This window comes from Diospyros lotus, chromosome 12, assembly GCF_014633365.1.
Source record: "Diospyros lotus cultivar Yz01 chromosome 12, ASM1463336v1, whole genome shotgun sequence".
In the NCBI taxonomy this organism is placed as follows: Eukaryota; Viridiplantae; Streptophyta; class Magnoliopsida; order Ericales; family Ebenaceae; genus Diospyros; species Diospyros lotus.
In genome coordinates, this window is record NC_068349.1 from 5,985,559 (window position 1) to 6,002,912 (window position 17,354).

The following is a 17,354-nucleotide window of genomic DNA, read 5'->3' on the forward strand; positions in this document are numbered from 1 at the left end:
AATTTGTAGAAAGCACTATGATTTACTAGCAGAAATGACTGAGGAATCCCTAGCCAAAGTCAACTAGCTTGCAATCTCAGTGTCAACAACAATGCATTTATTCTGAAGATGCAAATTCACACATTTGATGGTTTTCTCTTGCTCTCTGAATCCTCTGAATTTCTTCTTGGCCTGCAAACCATTCAACTGTGTGCCTTACTATCTCGAGCCAAAGCCTCCTCATCTTTTCATCTCTTCCATTATTTCCTTATATGATCCTGTTTCTTGTCCTGAACTCTCTGAACCTCGAAATGTTGGTGATCTCTGACAATGATCTGTTCTGAGCTGGAATTAGTAGTCTTGAGCTTGCAGTTTGGTTTCCTTCATTTTTAGAATCAAAGGGAAAGCTTGAAGTAGAAATTGAATGACTCATATTCATTTTACCAACTTTAAACTCATACAGTCTCTTCCTATCCAAGTCCTCCTTAATCTTCACAATTTGTTCGTTCATGGAAAAGCCATGGTGGAACTCGACACTTGAATTCAAAAGAGAGAGTCTCTTGCTTAATATGATATTAAGCATCTCAGACTTCAACAACATCAAGTCTGAAGGGTTAACATCACTCCATCTGCTCTTGTAAACAATATCAGAGATGAAGATTGAACTTATGGAGGAGTTTTTGCATGTCACCTTCTTGAATTACAAGATCTTCTTTCTTAGGTTTGTGAAAACTTTGGAAACTGTTTGCCATCTTGAATCTTGATGAACTTTGATGGTCCTCTTCCCTTCGAACAGAGAGCTCAAGACTTGGATCCTCTGGTAGATTAGAAGGGTTCGTAGAGTATCTCAGACTGTTCGTATAATTGAAACTTGTAAGCTCCCACACTTCAAATTTATACCTGCAAAGGGGACAGCTGCAACGGCTTTCTAGCCATTTATCGATGCAATCCATATGGAATGCATGCCTGCACTTGGGCAACAACCGAAGAACTTCACTGTCTTCAAACTTTGACAGACAGGCAAACTGAACACTCAAGGCCTTCTCTGGATCCCTTGAGTGAAGAAAACCTGAAAAAAGGTAGCGTTTCAATCACTGCTTTATCAATCCCGGAACATCTAGACCTTGATCTAACAAGTTCATGAAAGGTGTGTCTAGGGCCAGAGAGAACAGGCCTAGTTGTGTTGCAGAACTTTCCATAGGGAACCATGAGAATTGTTACAGAGAACATGATTGAGATTATGGCGATAATGATTGCAAGGCTTGGTTGAACTGGATTAGAGACACGCTGATCAGGAGTTCCTTGGGCTAGCATGGAAGAACAAGAAGAGAAACATGATGAACACCCTTTGGTCCATGGAGAGATGGAAAAACACCTAATCCATCCATCATTGCTGTGCTTCTTATTTGTAGATCCTTGCTAAATGGCTGTTTTGTCTCTAATACTGTCCATATTATGTTAGTTTTGCAGATTATTTTCTGTGAAGAGTTAAACAATGCTGAAGTTATAGGACTGTTTCTTCAAACCAAGTCCTTGAGATGGTGATGGCTTGTCCTTGTGTTTTATATGTGTGTCTGGTTTCAGGGATTCTTCTTTGGCTGTCTCTCTCCATTTTAATAAGAAAAACAACTGTGATAGAAAAGGAGAGGCAAGTTAGAAAATAAGCAAGCTATGTCCTATTCCTAAGTGAAATAGAGATTGGAGAGTTTTTCTTTTTCTTTTTTGTTGTAAAGACATATTCAATGCATGATATTTATCATTAATGAGAATCCAAAATGAGTTATGGGTTTTTTATGGGTTTGAAATTGCACATTTTGCATTTGAAATTTTATTTTCAATGAAGGATAATTCGAGTGATCTCGAGCAAATCATTAGTTTTTTCATTTCTTAACTTGTAAAGTGTATAATACATGATTATTCAAGTCATCAAGTGTCGTGTGCTATGATGTCTAGAAATACTTCAGAGGTGTTATTTCAACATTTTTGAAATTTTTTTTTTTTTTGTATCGAAATGTCGAGAAACACTTAAAAAAAAAAAAATCGTTTTTGGGAGTATTTATGCAATTTTGAAATATTTTAAGATTGTTTTATAATATTAAAAAATTATCAAAAATTATTTCTCTTTTCAACATGCATTTTCATCCATGAAAATCAAGTTATGTTTGATTATTTTGTATTATGTTTGATTTTTTTTTAATTTATTATTATTTTTTAATTAATAAGTCGTAATTCATGGATAATAAAACTTTTGTTTATATTTGTTTGAATGTATTATAAAATTTATTTTTATTTTTATTTTTAAATTGAATAATATTTTTTTATATTAAAAATTATATTTATAAAAAATTCCTTATATTTTTTTATTCATGCTTTTCTCTTACATTTTTGTTTCTTACTTTAAAAAAAAAATATCATTTCCCTATTCTATTTCATATTTAATTCTTATTTTTGTTTTTCTATAATTTAGATCGTATGAAGTCAAATATTCAAATAATTAAATAATATATTTTTTGAATTTTAAACCTCATGCATTACTACATCATCCGGAGAAATAACCTTTACCAAGCTATTATTTTATGTAAGGTGTTTTATTAATCTTTTAATTAGTTTGAATAAATAATAAAATAAAATATTTTTTTAAAAATATTTACAGTCACACCATTTTAATACCAGTAAGTACAAAAGAAACCGAATTTTTTATATTTGTTATAATTTTAAATTTATTAATTTGTTAGAATTATGGAACATTGATTAAAATTATTAACTTTTATCATAAAATAGTGGCTTAACAAATGAATTGAATAAAAAACATATCGACAGACTTTTAATTGATGAGTTAAGAGAAAATTAAGAAATATTACTGAACAATAAATACGAATTGAAAAAGGTTAAATTCATATTTTTGTTCATATGATTATTTGAATTTTTCGTTATTTTGATTACATCCTTAAATTTTGGTCCAAGATTCACCACGGAAGGCACTTTGTGTCCCCTTTCTTGACCAACTGGGTTGCCCATGCAGGCACACCCTTAAATTTTATTGTTGAGTAAATATAATCTCGGTACTTTGATATTTTTTTCATGTAAAAATTCAAATTTTTCATTATTTTAATTACATCTTTAAATCTATATTTTAAAGTTAATTTAATCTTTATACTTTTATGTGTAAAAAAAATATAAGATAAAATGATATTTTACATTATGTTCATGTCAGAGTATAAAAGCTAAATTGATTTGAAAATGCAGATCAAATGATTAATCAAAATAATAAAAAATTAAAATTGTCATAAAAAAAAAATTTAAAATACAGAGATTAAATTGAGCTAAAAATACTAGTCACCACATAAAAAAAAGGGTAAAAATATAAGAATAAAAATATAAATTTAGCCAATTGAAAATTGATGTGTCCAATTAATATAACTAAATGATGACTATATATTAAAAAAAAACACCAATCAATGTAATTTGTAATTACACAAATAATGTCATCACATCATTAACATAACATTTTTACATAAAACAAGACTATTTTATTTATTAAAATGAGTGTTGTCAATAGGAAATGACAACAGTATGTTACAAATGATCCGAGAAAAAGAAGACTTAAAATTGTTCATAAACATCTTGCATGGCGATTCTTTTTGCTACACCAACTGGTCCAACTCCTTGAGAAAATCAATGTTATCAACAAATACCTGCAGAAGCAATAAAGATCAAAGCAATTTACTTTCAAAGGGAAAAAAACAGAGAAAGGAAAAGAAAATAAGAAACAGATTAGCATCAGTGTAAATGTACCAATCAAAAAAGTGAATTTACTTAGAGAAATAGAACATGTACCAATCAACCCACAAGGGTTAGATCAGGTACAAAAAGATATAGTAACATTCTTCGTGATGACGACTAGATTTAAAATTGTTTGGGGTCAGCCCGTATATAAATGCCATACTATGAAACATAATTTGAGGGCTAGTATGCGACTTGGTTAATGTATCCAGTGCAAGATCAATTGCGCAGGTCCTTGTAGTTTAGACTTACAAGACAAGGTACTCCGCATATTTCAAAAATTACATTAGCCTTTTTGATTAGGGTATTGAGTAGGGTTATCGAAGAGCCTCCATCCGACAAACCCAATATTTGTCATGAAAAAAATTGACATTATCTGCAAATATTTTGTACAGAAAAAATGCCACAAAATTGATATGGCCTACCTTATATTCCTTATTCTAAGAATTATAATCACATACAAATTTATTCCAAAATTAATAATACTGACAAGTCAGTTTTTCAGATTGCTGCTGCATCAACATGAAATGTTGATAACAGGAGCTGACGTCCAAACTAAACTGAGGTTTCCAGAACATTCTTAAAGATTTCTTTAAGGTCTTGCAGGTGAAATGATGAGAAATCTAAAATTATTCCGACCAGAATGGAAGAATGGAGTTGGAGCTTGGGTCCAAGGGCCTACCAGTTTCCAACCATCAGGGTCCAAGCAGGCTGTGATCTTGGTGTTGATAACCGGCAAAGGCCCCGGTTCGAGCGTAATTATCCCTCCACACAGTTTTACAGCCTCAGCGGTCTTGTAGACATCGTTGGTGCCTATGGCAATCTACCAAAAACAAATAGCTCGTCTTGTAAGGCTAATGGCATAATGTAAAAGATTATCAAGTAGAATATTACCTGTGCATAGCCATTTCCCTTGTCATATTCTTTGACACCATAATTGGAGGTCAGTTCCAGCACAACATTTTTATCTTCAGGGCCATAACCCATAATGGCTGTTGAATACTGCAAGCAAAGCCAGACATTTTGTACACGAACATGTGCTGTCGATCAGCATATGCGATAATACTCTCATAAACAACAAGGTTCAAGAGGTTTAGACAAATGAAACCTGGCTGCATTGCACGCATGGTTCTGAGAAAAGTAGTAAATTAGTGACCATTGGCTTGTTAACACGACCATTCTTGACTTAGTAGTAATAACAACTTAAAGGTTTAAGAGAGGCTAAGAGCCACATTTTTCCAAAATGAACTTCAGGGCACAGGAAACCTCTGCTTGTGGATTCCTATCTACAACTGGTCCCAAGCCCGAATAAAAGAGGAGGATTCTGTTAGCTAGCTGAATGCTAGCGTAAAACTCTTCAGATCAAGCAACAGATATGATATGAGTTACAAATGTGTGTTGTGTTTGCTAGATGATAAAGATATGCTGTTGCTATTGCCGTTGTTGAACTTCAAGAAATAGGAAATGTAAGCCCATGTTAGAGCATTGAAATGCAACAGCAAAGTTTGTATGCATTCCCGAAAAACACTTGTTCCTCAGAATAGCCAGAGATATGAGACTTTAGATAATGTTGCAAGTCAGAAAGAATTCACCTTGTTTTCAGGGTCATCTTTTCTTCTGAGGAGCTCCATGCCAAAGGCCTGTTATTCAGGCACAAAAAGGTTAAAACTTTCTTCCAAATCGTGCATGTAATAGCAAAAGTTAAAGAGAAAACTATATCTTTCAAACAATTTGTAAATTGCAAACGTTACGCTAGACCTTCTTATAGAAAGTAATTGAGCGGTCAAGGTCTCCCACTCTCAGCATCACTTGACAAAGGGGCTCAGGCGTAGGCCCCCTCTCCAAAAGCTCAAATGTATAACCATCTGGATCTTCAATGAAGGCAATAATGGTATTACCACCTTTGACAGGACCAGGGTCCCTGGTAACTTTTCCCCCCTTAGCTTTTATAAAATCCACAGTTTTCATTACCTATGTAATTTACATGCCATAAGGTAAGGTAAACATTTTATATGATTGTAAGCAAGGAAGCAAACCTCCTCTCAAGTATAATGGACTTACATCTTCAACTGCAACGCCAAAATGTCCAAACCCAGTTCCAATGTCATACTTGTCCACTCCATAATCTGCACTTCATCACAGGGTAAAGAAGTCTGCTCTAGATATCATTCAGAGACTTCAGAAGAAGTGAAACTGAAGATTCAACATATCACATTCAACAAAGATGTCAGCTAATTGAATAGCTTACTGTAAGTAAGTTCGACAGCAAAATGGGAATCTTCAGGACCATATCCCATAAAAGCATTTGAATATTTCTCCTCCAGTATGTCACGTTTCCTCAAAAGCTTCATGCCCAAACACTCAGTATAGAATCTGCAATCACGGCAAGCTTATCAGCTCTCATCTGGACCATAATTTATATGTCAGTAGGACTGGCAAACAGCAGCCCTGTGACGGCAAATGCTCCATCAAAACAGACATACTTTATTGTCTTATCCAAATCTCCAACACGGTAAACGGCATGAAGCATTCTTCTCTTGTCATTTTTCACCCACTCTAATGCATTCTGCTCATTGACAACAGTAGTTGGTTGGACAATATTTGCCACTGTGCTCGTCTCCATGGCATTTCCATCCAATGTTAGTAGTATGGAATCTTTTCCACCAAATAGAGCTGGCTGAGGGATAGCTGAATTGCCAATCAGAGTCACAAGTGATTACTAAAGCAAGCAAAAATGGTGCACCATCTCACTCTGTTCTTGCTAAAAGTAGTACGGCCAAGCATTGGAACCCCCAAACATGAGAAGATGAAGCAAAATAAAAATGGAATATAACACAAATTTCTTAAACAAATCAGATTCTGTAGCATGAAATCTGTAATTCTAGAAAGAGAAGAAGAAGAAGAAGAAGCTATTAACTTCAAGCCATTTGTAATTTTAGACAAATGGATATACTACATCCTCAAAATTATAGACGGATAGATGATGACATAGATTTACTACAAGCCAATTATAAATTTAGACCAAAAAAATGATATACTGCATCCTCAAAAATTTGGACACTTGGATGGCGTCATAAACCATAGATATCGATTTGAATAAAACAAAGAAATTTGTCAAATAATGCACAGTATAAAGGAGAAGTATCAACACATTCAAGGATTACTGATCATAAAACACACATATCAATTCATCTAGACCAATACTGACTTGAAAAATAGATATAATGTATGCATTGTGGAAATTATTCACCATGCAATCAGGACATTAAAACTTTACCGCAGTCAAAAAATCTGCATCGACCACTATTCAAAGTATTGAAATTCCAAACCAATTGTCAATGCAAGTTTAATCATCCATGAGATTCCTCCACAAAAATAGAAAAACAACATTGAAAAGCAACAAACAGAGCAGCAGGGCATTTGCACATAACAACATATTAAGCCTTAATCCCACACAGGCTACATGAATTTCAGTTCGTCAATCATTTTTATTTATGGCTTTATCTTCGGTAAAGCACTTATAACTCGTGTCAGAGACAATAAGGTAACAGGAGCCCTGGCATTGGCAATCCCCGCTAGTCGGATGCAGCCAAGGGAAACATAATGCTGCTGGTAGATAATTAGGTCTAAAAAGCAAATTTGCCGAGTTAGTTTAATTCAGGCTCTCATCTGTTTGAAAAGTGAAAACCACAAGAAGCACCAAAATGCACAACTCGACTGTTTCATTCTCCTCATATTTCCCAGAAACCAAACGGATAATCGAATCTCATTATCAAATATCTACGTGTGCGCACGAACAGTCTCATTATCAAATATCCCCATGTTTTCTCCGCTAAAAGAGCGATGGAAAATCAGGGTTCGATATACGTACCGGTTGTGAGGTGAAAGAGAGCGAGTCTTCGCGAAGGGTTGTAAGCCGAAGACAGAGGAAGGCACTGCCGAGAAGAAGAAGAAGGAATTGAGAAAGAATGTGAAGAGCAGCAATACATTTTGGAAGCTCTGGCACTGTCCAGCTTCTATCAGATTATCCTCTTCCCACGAGGAGTTAAAGGTTAAATTACGCTTGACATATTTGAAATTTGGCAAAAAAGAAAAAAAATAAAAACAAATATATTTTTTGACTTTATAACTGTTGAGGTGTGACACCCAATAAGTCAAAGCCGATGATGTTTTGGTCGGATAAGTTATCTATCATAGGACTCGGCCCAAGATTAATAGTTATATTGAGAAATTCAATCCCACAAAAGAGGTAGCCCATCAAGAAAATGGCCTAAGCACATTTATTTTGATTTTGAGGAAAGCTGGGCCTGGCCCAGCTGCGCAACACAAAGACCAAGTCCATTTCTTCACAAGCCCACTGCCTTATCTAAAAGCCCACATATATAAGTCCTCGTTTGACCTAACTTCTTTAGTTCTGTTCTCCCAATCGATTTCTACGCAAGTTTGTTTTCTGCTTCACTTATCTTATCTCAATCGTTTCGGATATCCTGATGGTTATCCTCATCTTTGGAGAGATCTTTCCTGATTCTTGGGAGTTATCTGGATCGTTAAATCGGAGATATAGGAGGCGCCAAATAGAGGAGAATGCGAGTGAAGAGAGAACCGAGAGTGAGAAGAGGGTTCTCCTTGGTAAGGTTTCTTCGTCCTTGTGTGGGTGTGCGATTCTCAGTTGTGGGTTTTGTGTTTAAGGCAATTTTGGGTGTTGATTGAATGTGGTTCTTGGGTTGTGCTTAGAACCGATTTTTTGTTATCTTTTGTGGGTGTCGAACCGATCAACGCTAAGCCTTGAAAATTCACTTTATTTTTCCTCATTTTCGAGCGCCTAAAGGGAGTTTACTGTTCTTATTTTTCAGCTTGCTGTTAGTCCATTTTACATACTGTTTTTGCTATTTTCTTTGCCCTAACGATCTATTTTTCTGGTTGTTTTGCGAGACACAAACACAACAATAACTGTAATTACATTTTTTTTCTTATCGTTACTTCTCCTATGTTAAAAATTTTCATATGATAAAAATACATTTACATTTTCTCTTTGATTCTCACTTGCCAAACTAATCCAAATTCAGTTGTATGTTGGGTTTTTTTCTACATTCACTAAGAATTTAGCTATTATCGAACTATAAAAACAGAAAAAACGACGAATAAATTGATAAATTTTGATGACGAAGAGAAAGATAAAGATAAGGGTAAAAAAAATAAAAATGCAAGGAGATTTTTATTACATTAGCAATCTTGACAACTATAAAAGGGAAAATTATAATTAAAATTATAAAATGGATCATAATTATTTCTCAAATTGTTAAAAACACATTTGTTAAATATGAGTGTAATTTGCCTATACTTTAAAGTATATAATTAAACATATATTATTTTATTTGTCAATAATTTATTGAGGTATGTTCCGTCCACAATTGACACACCTAAGGAATACAAAAAAAAAAATAGCGATATATAATAAAAAATAATGTATATTCTTTATATCATAAAAATATTATTTATATTTTATATGGAACGATGCCACATCTACTCCACCATCCCCTTATCTCTTTGGTTGTACGTCACTAAATTAATACGCATCAATAAATAATTATGTGTATTAATAATAACAAAAAACTTAATGTTCATCTTTTAAAATTTATTATGCAATTAACAAGAAAAAATCTATCTCTGATTGGACATAATACTTTCATCTCTGTTTAGAAGTATTATGTTTAAAAGTATTTTGCTTGAAAAAAAATCATCCTTTTACCTTGAAGAAATGAGTTTTTTCCTATTAATTACAAAATAAATTTTAAAATAAGTCTATTAAGTTTTTTTTTATCATTATTAATATACATTACTATTTAATGATATATATTAATTTGGAGACGTGATTTACTTTAATTGGAGAGACAAGTAAGGGACGTGGGGATGGGACAATGGATCTAAGCTGACGAGCGACACACTGCACAATAGACGTAATCACTTGCGAAGATATTGATGCATGTAAAAGTTTTGAAAATACGCCTACCACATGTTTGATGAAATTTCTAGTAAGAGGCAGTGACCAGTGGCTGGAGAGTCGTATGGAATTTCTAAACAAGAAGGCTCACAGTTCCGCTTATGCCACAAAAGTCTTATGAAATTTTAGGAATATTCACACTGATCTTAATCTCATTACTCATTGCATTACATCATACTCAAATAATTAGGAATTTTATTTTCTACCTTATCAAAAGGTTACAGTGTGTTAAAGGGTTACGTGCAAAATAATTTTTTAAATCTCATTTTATTTATAAGATTGAGTGTTATCGAGGTAACTTAATATCTTAATATTAGATGTAGGGATCATTTAGATTATGTTTTCTTTATTATTTTTAGGTTGTTTTTAGTTTTAAATTTTTTAAAACAATAAAAACGTGTATATTTTTTTATTTTTTAAAATAAAAAATTATTAAAAATAAAACTCAAAACAATAAAAAATTATTTTAATTATTTTTGTCATAAACATATTCAAAATTTCTAAAATGTAAAAAATACTATAAACAAAAAGAATATGTTTCCAACAATTTCAAAATAAACACTCAAAATGTAAAATTAAAAATAAATTTAAAATTCAAAATTCAAAACGAATAAAATAATCCCTTGAAATTTTATAAATAAATTTTTATTATGTCATCAATCAATTATTTTTCACTTAAATCTCATCAAAACATATGAAAGAATTATTCAAATTTGATGTACAAGACAGCATTAATAAAACTTGATAAGCTTAATCCATTGAATTACCATTTAGATAGCATTTATTAACTAAAATATCAGTTAAAAAAAGTGAGATATACAAATTATTTTATATAAAAATACTTTTAATTGTATTTGTTAAACTTATCTGATAATACTTAGAAAATAAGTTATGTGACTTTTTATTTTAAATTATTTAAATAAATTTATTTCTTTTCATAAATAAATTAATTTTGAATTTTACAAATAAAAAAATTAATTTATATACCCTTAAATATATTTTAAAAATTTTAACAAATAATTTAATAAAAATCTTAAATTTTATTTTAACTATTCTATATTTTAGTGGAGGAAGTATTATAATTTTATTTTAATATAATATTATTTTATTTATTTTAATAAATAATTAAGAGTTGGAGAGGGGCCCTTTTGTCTTTCGCCGCTTCCTATCATTTTCTTGCTCTAGTTCTTCCAAGTAGACATCATTGCATGCAGGCCCAACTAAGCGACAAGAAGTCGTGTCATTTCCTTTACATTTTTCATTGGAAACTTCTATTTCTTTCATGGCTGTCGTAGAAAATTCCAACGGTTTTGGAGTTTTTTTTTTTTATATATTTTTGAGTTTTTTTTTATATATTTTACTATCCCCTTTCCTATCTCTCCGATCAAAATAAATCACGTCAATAAATAATAATATATATGTATTAATAATAATAAAAATTTAACATTTATCTTTCAAAAATTTATTATACAATCAATAAGAAAAAGTCTATCTCAAGAGACGATTTTTTTTAGATAGAATATTCTCATCTCTGTATGAAATTATATTATTTTGTTTGGAAAAAAATCATCTATTTATCTCGAAGATATTAATTTTTTTTATTAATTATAAAATAAATTTAAAAAAATATTATATTTTTTTGTTATTATTAATATATATTATTATTCGATGATGTATATTAATTTAATAGTATCATTTATTTTAATCGGAGAGACAGCTAGATAGAAAAGTTTTAAAAATACGCCTACCACCACATGTTTGATGAAATTTCTAGTAAGAGGCAGTGACCAGTGGTATGAAATTTCTAAATAAGAGGGCTCACATTTCCGGCTATGCCACAAAAGTCTTATGAAATTTTAGAAATGTTCACACTGATCGTAATCTCATTCGTCATTGCATGATATCATACTCAAATGATGAGAATTTTGATTTTCTACCTTATCAAAGGGTTACACGTGTTAAAAAGTCACGTGCAAAATATTTTTTTTAAATCTCATTCTCTTTATAAGATTGGGTGTTATTGAGTTAATTTGATATCTTAATATTAGATATAGGGATCGTTTAGATTATTTTTTTTTTATTATTTTTATATCATTTTTAGTTTTTAATTTTTTAAAATAATAAAAATGTATTTATTTTTATATTTTTAAAAATAAAAAAATATTTATAAAATATTCAAAATAACAAAAAAAATATTTTAATTATTTTTATTACAAATATACTCAAAATTTCTAAAACACAGAAAACGCTATAGATAAAAAGAATACGTTTTAAAAAATCTTAAAATAAACGCTTAAAACACAAAACTAAAAATAAATTTAAAATTAAAAATTAAAAATTAAAATAGAGAACAGTTGATTAAGTTTTTATAAATAAATTCTTATTATGTCATTAATCAATTATTTTATATTTAAATCTCATCAAAACATAAGAAATAACCCTTCAAATTTGATGTAGAAGACATCATTAATATAAACTTGATATGCTTAATCCATTGAATTACCATTTAGGTAGCATTTGTCAACTAAAATATGAGTTGAAAAAAATAAGTATATAAAAATTATTTTAAATAAAAATATTTTTTATTATATTTGTTAAATTTATCTGATAATACTTAAAAAAAAAAGTCACGTAATTTTTTATCTTAAATTATTCAGATAAATTTATTTATTCCTATAAATAAATTTATTTTGGAGTTTATATATATAAAAAAACTTACTTATATATCCTCAAATACATTCTAAAAAATTTAACAAATAATTTGATAAAAATATTAAATTATTTGACAGACTTATTTTAATTATTTAATATTTTAATATAAAAAATATTTTAATTTTATCTTAATATAACCTCTTTTTATTTATTTTAATAAATAATTAAAAGCTGGGGAGGGGCCTTTTTGTCTTTCACTGCTTCCTATCATTTTCTTGCTCTAGTTCTTCCAAGTAGACATCATCATTGCATGAAGGCCCACCAGCTAAAAGACAACAAGCTGTGTCATTTCCTTTGCATTCCTTTGCATTTTCATTGGAAACTTCTATTTCTTTCATTGCTGTCGCCGAAAATTCTGACGGTTTTGGAGTTTTTTTTTTTATATTTTTTTGGGTTCAAGATTCAAACTTTAGACTAAATTAATTTGTGAGAAGATTTAGATTCATAATATTAATTAGAGTTCACATAAGGCATAGGTCACTATGCCTGAGGTTTCAAAAAAGAGCATAAAAAATGGCACACCAAGATAAGAATGATAGACGCTAGTGAAGATGTCGGAAGAAGGAGATACCAGGGAGTGAAATAGATGTCATAGGAAAGAGACCATGAACGTTGATAAAAAGAGATGTAACGAAAAGAAACAATGAACACTGATAAAGTTGAGGGACAAGGAGACATGGTCGCCAGTAATCCAACAAGAGAAAGGAGACCAAGAACAATAAATGGCAAATGTGCGTTCCCGGTCAGGTGGCGATGACATTTTTCAGTGCTTACGCACGGCAATGATAGAGAGATAAAGAGAGAGAGCTACATTCGACTTTGCCACTACCACTTATTGTCGACCGTGTAGAGTCTCACCAACCCTTAAGTTGATCTTTATGTTAATATTAATGGTGGATACAAAATCTTACCCCCACCAACCCTTAAATTGATCTTTATATTAATATTAATGGTGGATATAAAGTCTTACTCTGTATACTATAATAAGGTGGTTTAGGATAATGAGTGGTTGGTGTTGGGTTTAATAGTAGCTTTAGTTCAAACTAAATATTTTATGTAAACATTTTTAATGTTTATGATGTATTAAAAAATAGTTTAATACATATTGTAGTTCTCGATAATTAAAAATGTGAGGTTTGATATTTAAAATACAAAACGTTAAGACTCAATTGCTCAACTATTAAATTTTTTTATTTTAATCTCTTGTCGTGATTGAAAGTACATAGATTCGTTATATATAGTACGTAAGATACGACGTTACATAAAAAAAAATTATATTAACAAAACACATCAAATTAGATTTAATACATAAATATGACATTTGGTCCTTCAATAATAATAAAAAAAATTATACAAGAAAAAAAGACTAAATTTGATTAAAAAAGAACCTAAATTTTGTAAAAAAAAAATTTAAAAATTTCATTAAAATGACCTAAAAATATTCAAAAAATACCTAAATTTCATAAAAGACCTAAAAATTTTATGAAAAAGACATCAAAATATTTAAAAAATACCTAAATTTCATAAAAAAGACCTGAAAATAATAAAAGGACTTAAATATATTAAAAAAGACATAAAAATAATAAAAAAGACCTAAATTTGCTTTTTTAGGGTTTTTTTTTTTCAAAATTTAGGCATTTTTTGAATATTTTTTTAGGTATTTTTTTATGAAATTTAGATTTTTTTATTAAATTGAATTTTTTAATCAAAGATCAAAATTTTTAATTATTAAGAAATCAAATATTATATATATATATTAAGTTTAATACGATATATTTAATTGATTTAATTTTTTTTATGTGACGTGATATTTTATATGAAGTAAATAATAATTTTATTTACACGATAAAAATTTATATAAATATTTTAATAAATACAAATTCTACATAAATATTTTAAACAAAGTCAAGATAAAATAGTGTATCACTATTTTATTTATCAATACTATTAAAATGATTATTATTACATAGTTTTTAATTTTTAAATAAATAACACAAGAGGCCCTTCACAGCGTCTACCGTCCCGCTTCAGTGCACGGAACTTTCCAAGTTGCTGCAGTTGTGGAAAAACGGCCACAGCTCTCTCTCTATAACTTCTCCACCACCACCACACCATCCCTGCACCACCGCCGTGCACAGCCATCGGCCCTTCTTCTCCGGCAGCTCCAGCCATGGACCGCTGGCTCTACGAGGCCATCGTGAAAGGTGACGTCCCCGCCTTCCTCAGACTCGTGGAACAAGACGAGGATCTCCTCAAACAAACCACCAGCAGATCATCAAACACCTCGCTCCACCTGGCGGCGCGGTTCGGGCATGCTGAGCTGGCAGCAGCGATCTTGGAGCTGCGGCCGGAGATGGTGGGGGCAGAGAACGCGGAGATGGAGACGCCGCTGCATGAAGCGTGCAGGGAGGGGCGGATGGAGATCGTAAGCTTGGTGCTGCAGATGGATCCATGGGAGGTTTACAAGGTGAATGGAAGAGAGGAGAGTGCGCTGTTCGTCGCATGCGAGAGAGGGAGAGTTGAAGTGGTGAAGCACTTGCTACGCAATCCATTGCTGCTCACGCTGGAGCTCGACTCGTGGACTACCTCTCTCCACGTTGCTGCGTCTGCGGGTCACACCGGTAATTTTACTACCATTAAGTATCATTAATCCTTTTTGGGTACTTGTAAATTAAGAAGACTAAATTTTTTAGCAAATGTTAGTATACTTTTGTTAGGAAAAAAAAAAAAAAAAAGACTTTCAATGTACTTTCCAAGTTGCTGGCCGACAGCTAGGCAAAGGGGAGTGCGATTTTGTTCACCCCCTTTGACGGGGGTGAACGTAACCCCCCCGGTCAGTGGGGTTAAAAAAATAATAATGTTTCAAAAAAAAAGTTTATTTTTAGTTATATTTTTGAAAAAAATTATTTTAAACCACTCAAATAAATTAATTACTGAAAACAGTCACTTTCCAGTTTTAACTCTGTCAATTATTTTTGTAAATTTATCATTTTTTTTTGTAAGTTCTAATCCATCCAATTTTAATTCTGTGACATTTTCAGTTAAATTTTAAAAATAAATTTTTTTTAAACATAATTAAATTTTTTTAAACAATTTTATAATTTTTTTCAGTTAAAGAGTTATTTTTTTAACCCCCACTGACAGGGTTACGTTCACCCCCGTTAAAGGGAGTGAACAAAATCGCACTCGACAAAGAGCACCCATAATGGAGTGCAATTTTGTTCACCCCGTTAAAAGTGAACATAACCCACAGTATTCTATGGGATAAAATTAATAGAGGAAGACAATGATTTATAATTTGACTGTCTTCTTCTTTATTAATTTTAACTCTTAAAGTACTAGAGGTTATGTTCACCCTATTAAAAGGAGTGAACAAAATTGCACTCCCCATAACGACTACCGACAAGAAAATCAACTAATTATTTGGCAGTATGCAGAGGCTACATTTTTATTTTTTTTATAAAATTTAAAATTTATATTAATTTGTATTATTATCGTTAAATAATATTATTATGAATATAAGATATCAATACTGCCCTTCTATTTCAATCTCCCTCTAATTGCATCTCTCTCATCTCTTCATAAGTCCCAACTAACTATTGTTAAGTTCCGCTGTCGCCATCTCTCTCTGACTATTATATATGAAGAGGTTTAAAAATTTTAACACCATAATTTGAAAAGAAGACGAAAATTTCATAACAAAAGAGGAAAAAATATGAGGGTATATGATATTTTATCGTTCCCTTATTTTGCTTACATCTTGATTTGATTTGAGACACATAAGAAAGGAGAATAATATTTAAAAATATGTTTATTATTTTTATTATAAAAAATATTAATATATAAAAAATTATAATACAGATTTATTTTGTTGTTCGTGTCGGATAACTCATACCGACATACAAGGGGGTGTTGGGAGAGGAGGTTAGAGGACATGCTTCCCTCTCATTTTGTCCACTTAGATAAATGTTAAACGAGGGATTTCACCTTTCGCACACGAGATAAACGTTATGTTGCTGACATAATATTCTCGAGTAATAATTTTTTCTTATTATTATAATTCATTTGAGCAAACTAGTAAGAAAGCTGGCGCTCTTTGTGGAGCAGAGACGGTGAAGGAAATACTGAAAGCGCGGCCAGCCTTCGCAAGGAAGATTAACTGCCAGGGCTGTTCTCCGCTGCACCTAGCCTGCAGTAAAGGCCACCTCGAGATCACGAGGGAGCTGCTTAGGCTCGATTCAGACCTCGCCTCTTTGCAGGACCTCGAAGGCCTCACGCCGCTCCACTGCGCCGCCGCCAAGGGCCGAGTCAACGTCATAGACGAGATCCTTTCCACCAGCCTCGAATCCGCCGAGATCAGGACCCGCAAAGGTGAGACCGTTCTCCACCTCGCCGTCAAGAACAACCAGTTCGAAGCCCTCAGGTATTTGACGGAAATCCTCAATGTCTCCACACTCATCAACTTGCCGGACAACGATGGCAACACCGTCCTCCACCTCGCCATCGCCGGGAAGCTCAGCGCTGTAAGTTTCTTTCTATCCGACTTCTTAATTAGAGATCAGCTGCTCCTTCATTTCGTTTCGTTTGTGATGCATTCGGAGATTTGGCTCGCTTGCCTGTGTCTATTGGTGTTGGCTGAATCTGTCAAAAGCAAATTTAATTTCTAGAAAATTTAAATAAGAACAGAAATGGCAACGGAAAATTTGATCTTTATAACACAGTTGTTTCCTGTATTTACACTACCATACTCACTTGTTATACCTAGTGAAAAGCTCTTTTGGCATCACAATGATATGAGACTGCAGAATCATTAGCTCGCTCAGCATCTAGATCATCAATATGGAAGCACTTTATCCTTGGCACAATTAAACTGAAATCA

At 31.8% G+C, this 17,354-nt stretch overlaps 3 protein-coding genes across 6 annotated transcripts in view; 1 reads left to right on the forward strand and 2 right to left on the reverse strand.

The window, feature by feature from the left end:
• Positions 1-247: 247 nt before the first annotated feature.
• Positions 248-1,178, reverse strand: LOC127786809 (E3 ubiquitin-protein ligase ATL42-like). The gene is made up of 3 exons (XM_052314475.1): positions 1,103-1,178; positions 880-1,048; positions 248-608 (listed from the first exon to the last, which is right to left on the reverse strand). Exons 1-3 carry the CDS (start codon positions 1,176-1,178, stop codon positions 248-250), a joined length of 606 nt encoding a protein of 201 aa, XP_052170435.1.
• Positions 1,179-3,486: 2,308 nt separating this feature from the next.
• The window catches only part of LOC127786608 (probable lactoylglutathione lyase, chloroplastic), a 41,560-nt gene continuing 27,692 nt past the window's right edge, over positions 3,487-17,354 (reverse strand). Inside the window, exons 1-9 of one of the 2 annotated variants that reach the window (XM_052314108.1) lie at positions 7,634-7,800; positions 6,246-6,450; positions 6,011-6,135; positions 5,824-5,888; positions 5,521-5,733; positions 5,355-5,402; positions 4,657-4,764; positions 4,445-4,585; positions 3,487-3,674 (exon numbers count right to left, since the gene is read on the reverse strand). In XM_052314108.1, coding sequence (XP_052170068.1) covers positions 3,624-3,674; positions 4,445-4,585; positions 4,657-4,764; positions 5,355-5,402; positions 5,521-5,733; positions 5,824-5,888; positions 6,011-6,135; positions 6,246-6,450; positions 7,634-7,751 — 1,074 coding nt within the window. In that variant the 5' untranslated portion in view covers positions 7,752-7,800 and the 3' untranslated portion in view covers positions 3,487-3,623. Of the gene's footprint in view, positions 3,675-4,444; positions 4,586-4,656; positions 4,765-5,354; positions 5,403-5,520; positions 5,734-5,823; positions 5,889-6,010; positions 6,136-6,245; positions 6,451-7,633; positions 7,801-17,354 lie in introns of those variants that run through there. The other variant, XM_052314110.1, reaches the window with a different exon arrangement.
• The window catches only part of LOC127786607 (ankyrin repeat-containing protein At5g02620-like), a 43,490-nt gene continuing 40,660 nt past the window's right edge, over positions 14,525-17,354 (forward strand). The window contains exons 1-2 of one of the 3 annotated variants that reach the window (XM_052314107.1): positions 14,525-15,096; positions 16,583-16,998. In XM_052314107.1, coding sequence (XP_052170067.1) covers positions 14,646-15,096; positions 16,583-16,998 — 867 coding nt within the window. In that variant the 5' untranslated portion in view covers positions 14,525-14,645. The remainder of the gene's footprint in view (positions 15,097-16,582; positions 16,999-17,354) is intronic. The other 2 variants (XM_052314106.1, XM_052314105.1) reach the window with 2 other exon arrangements.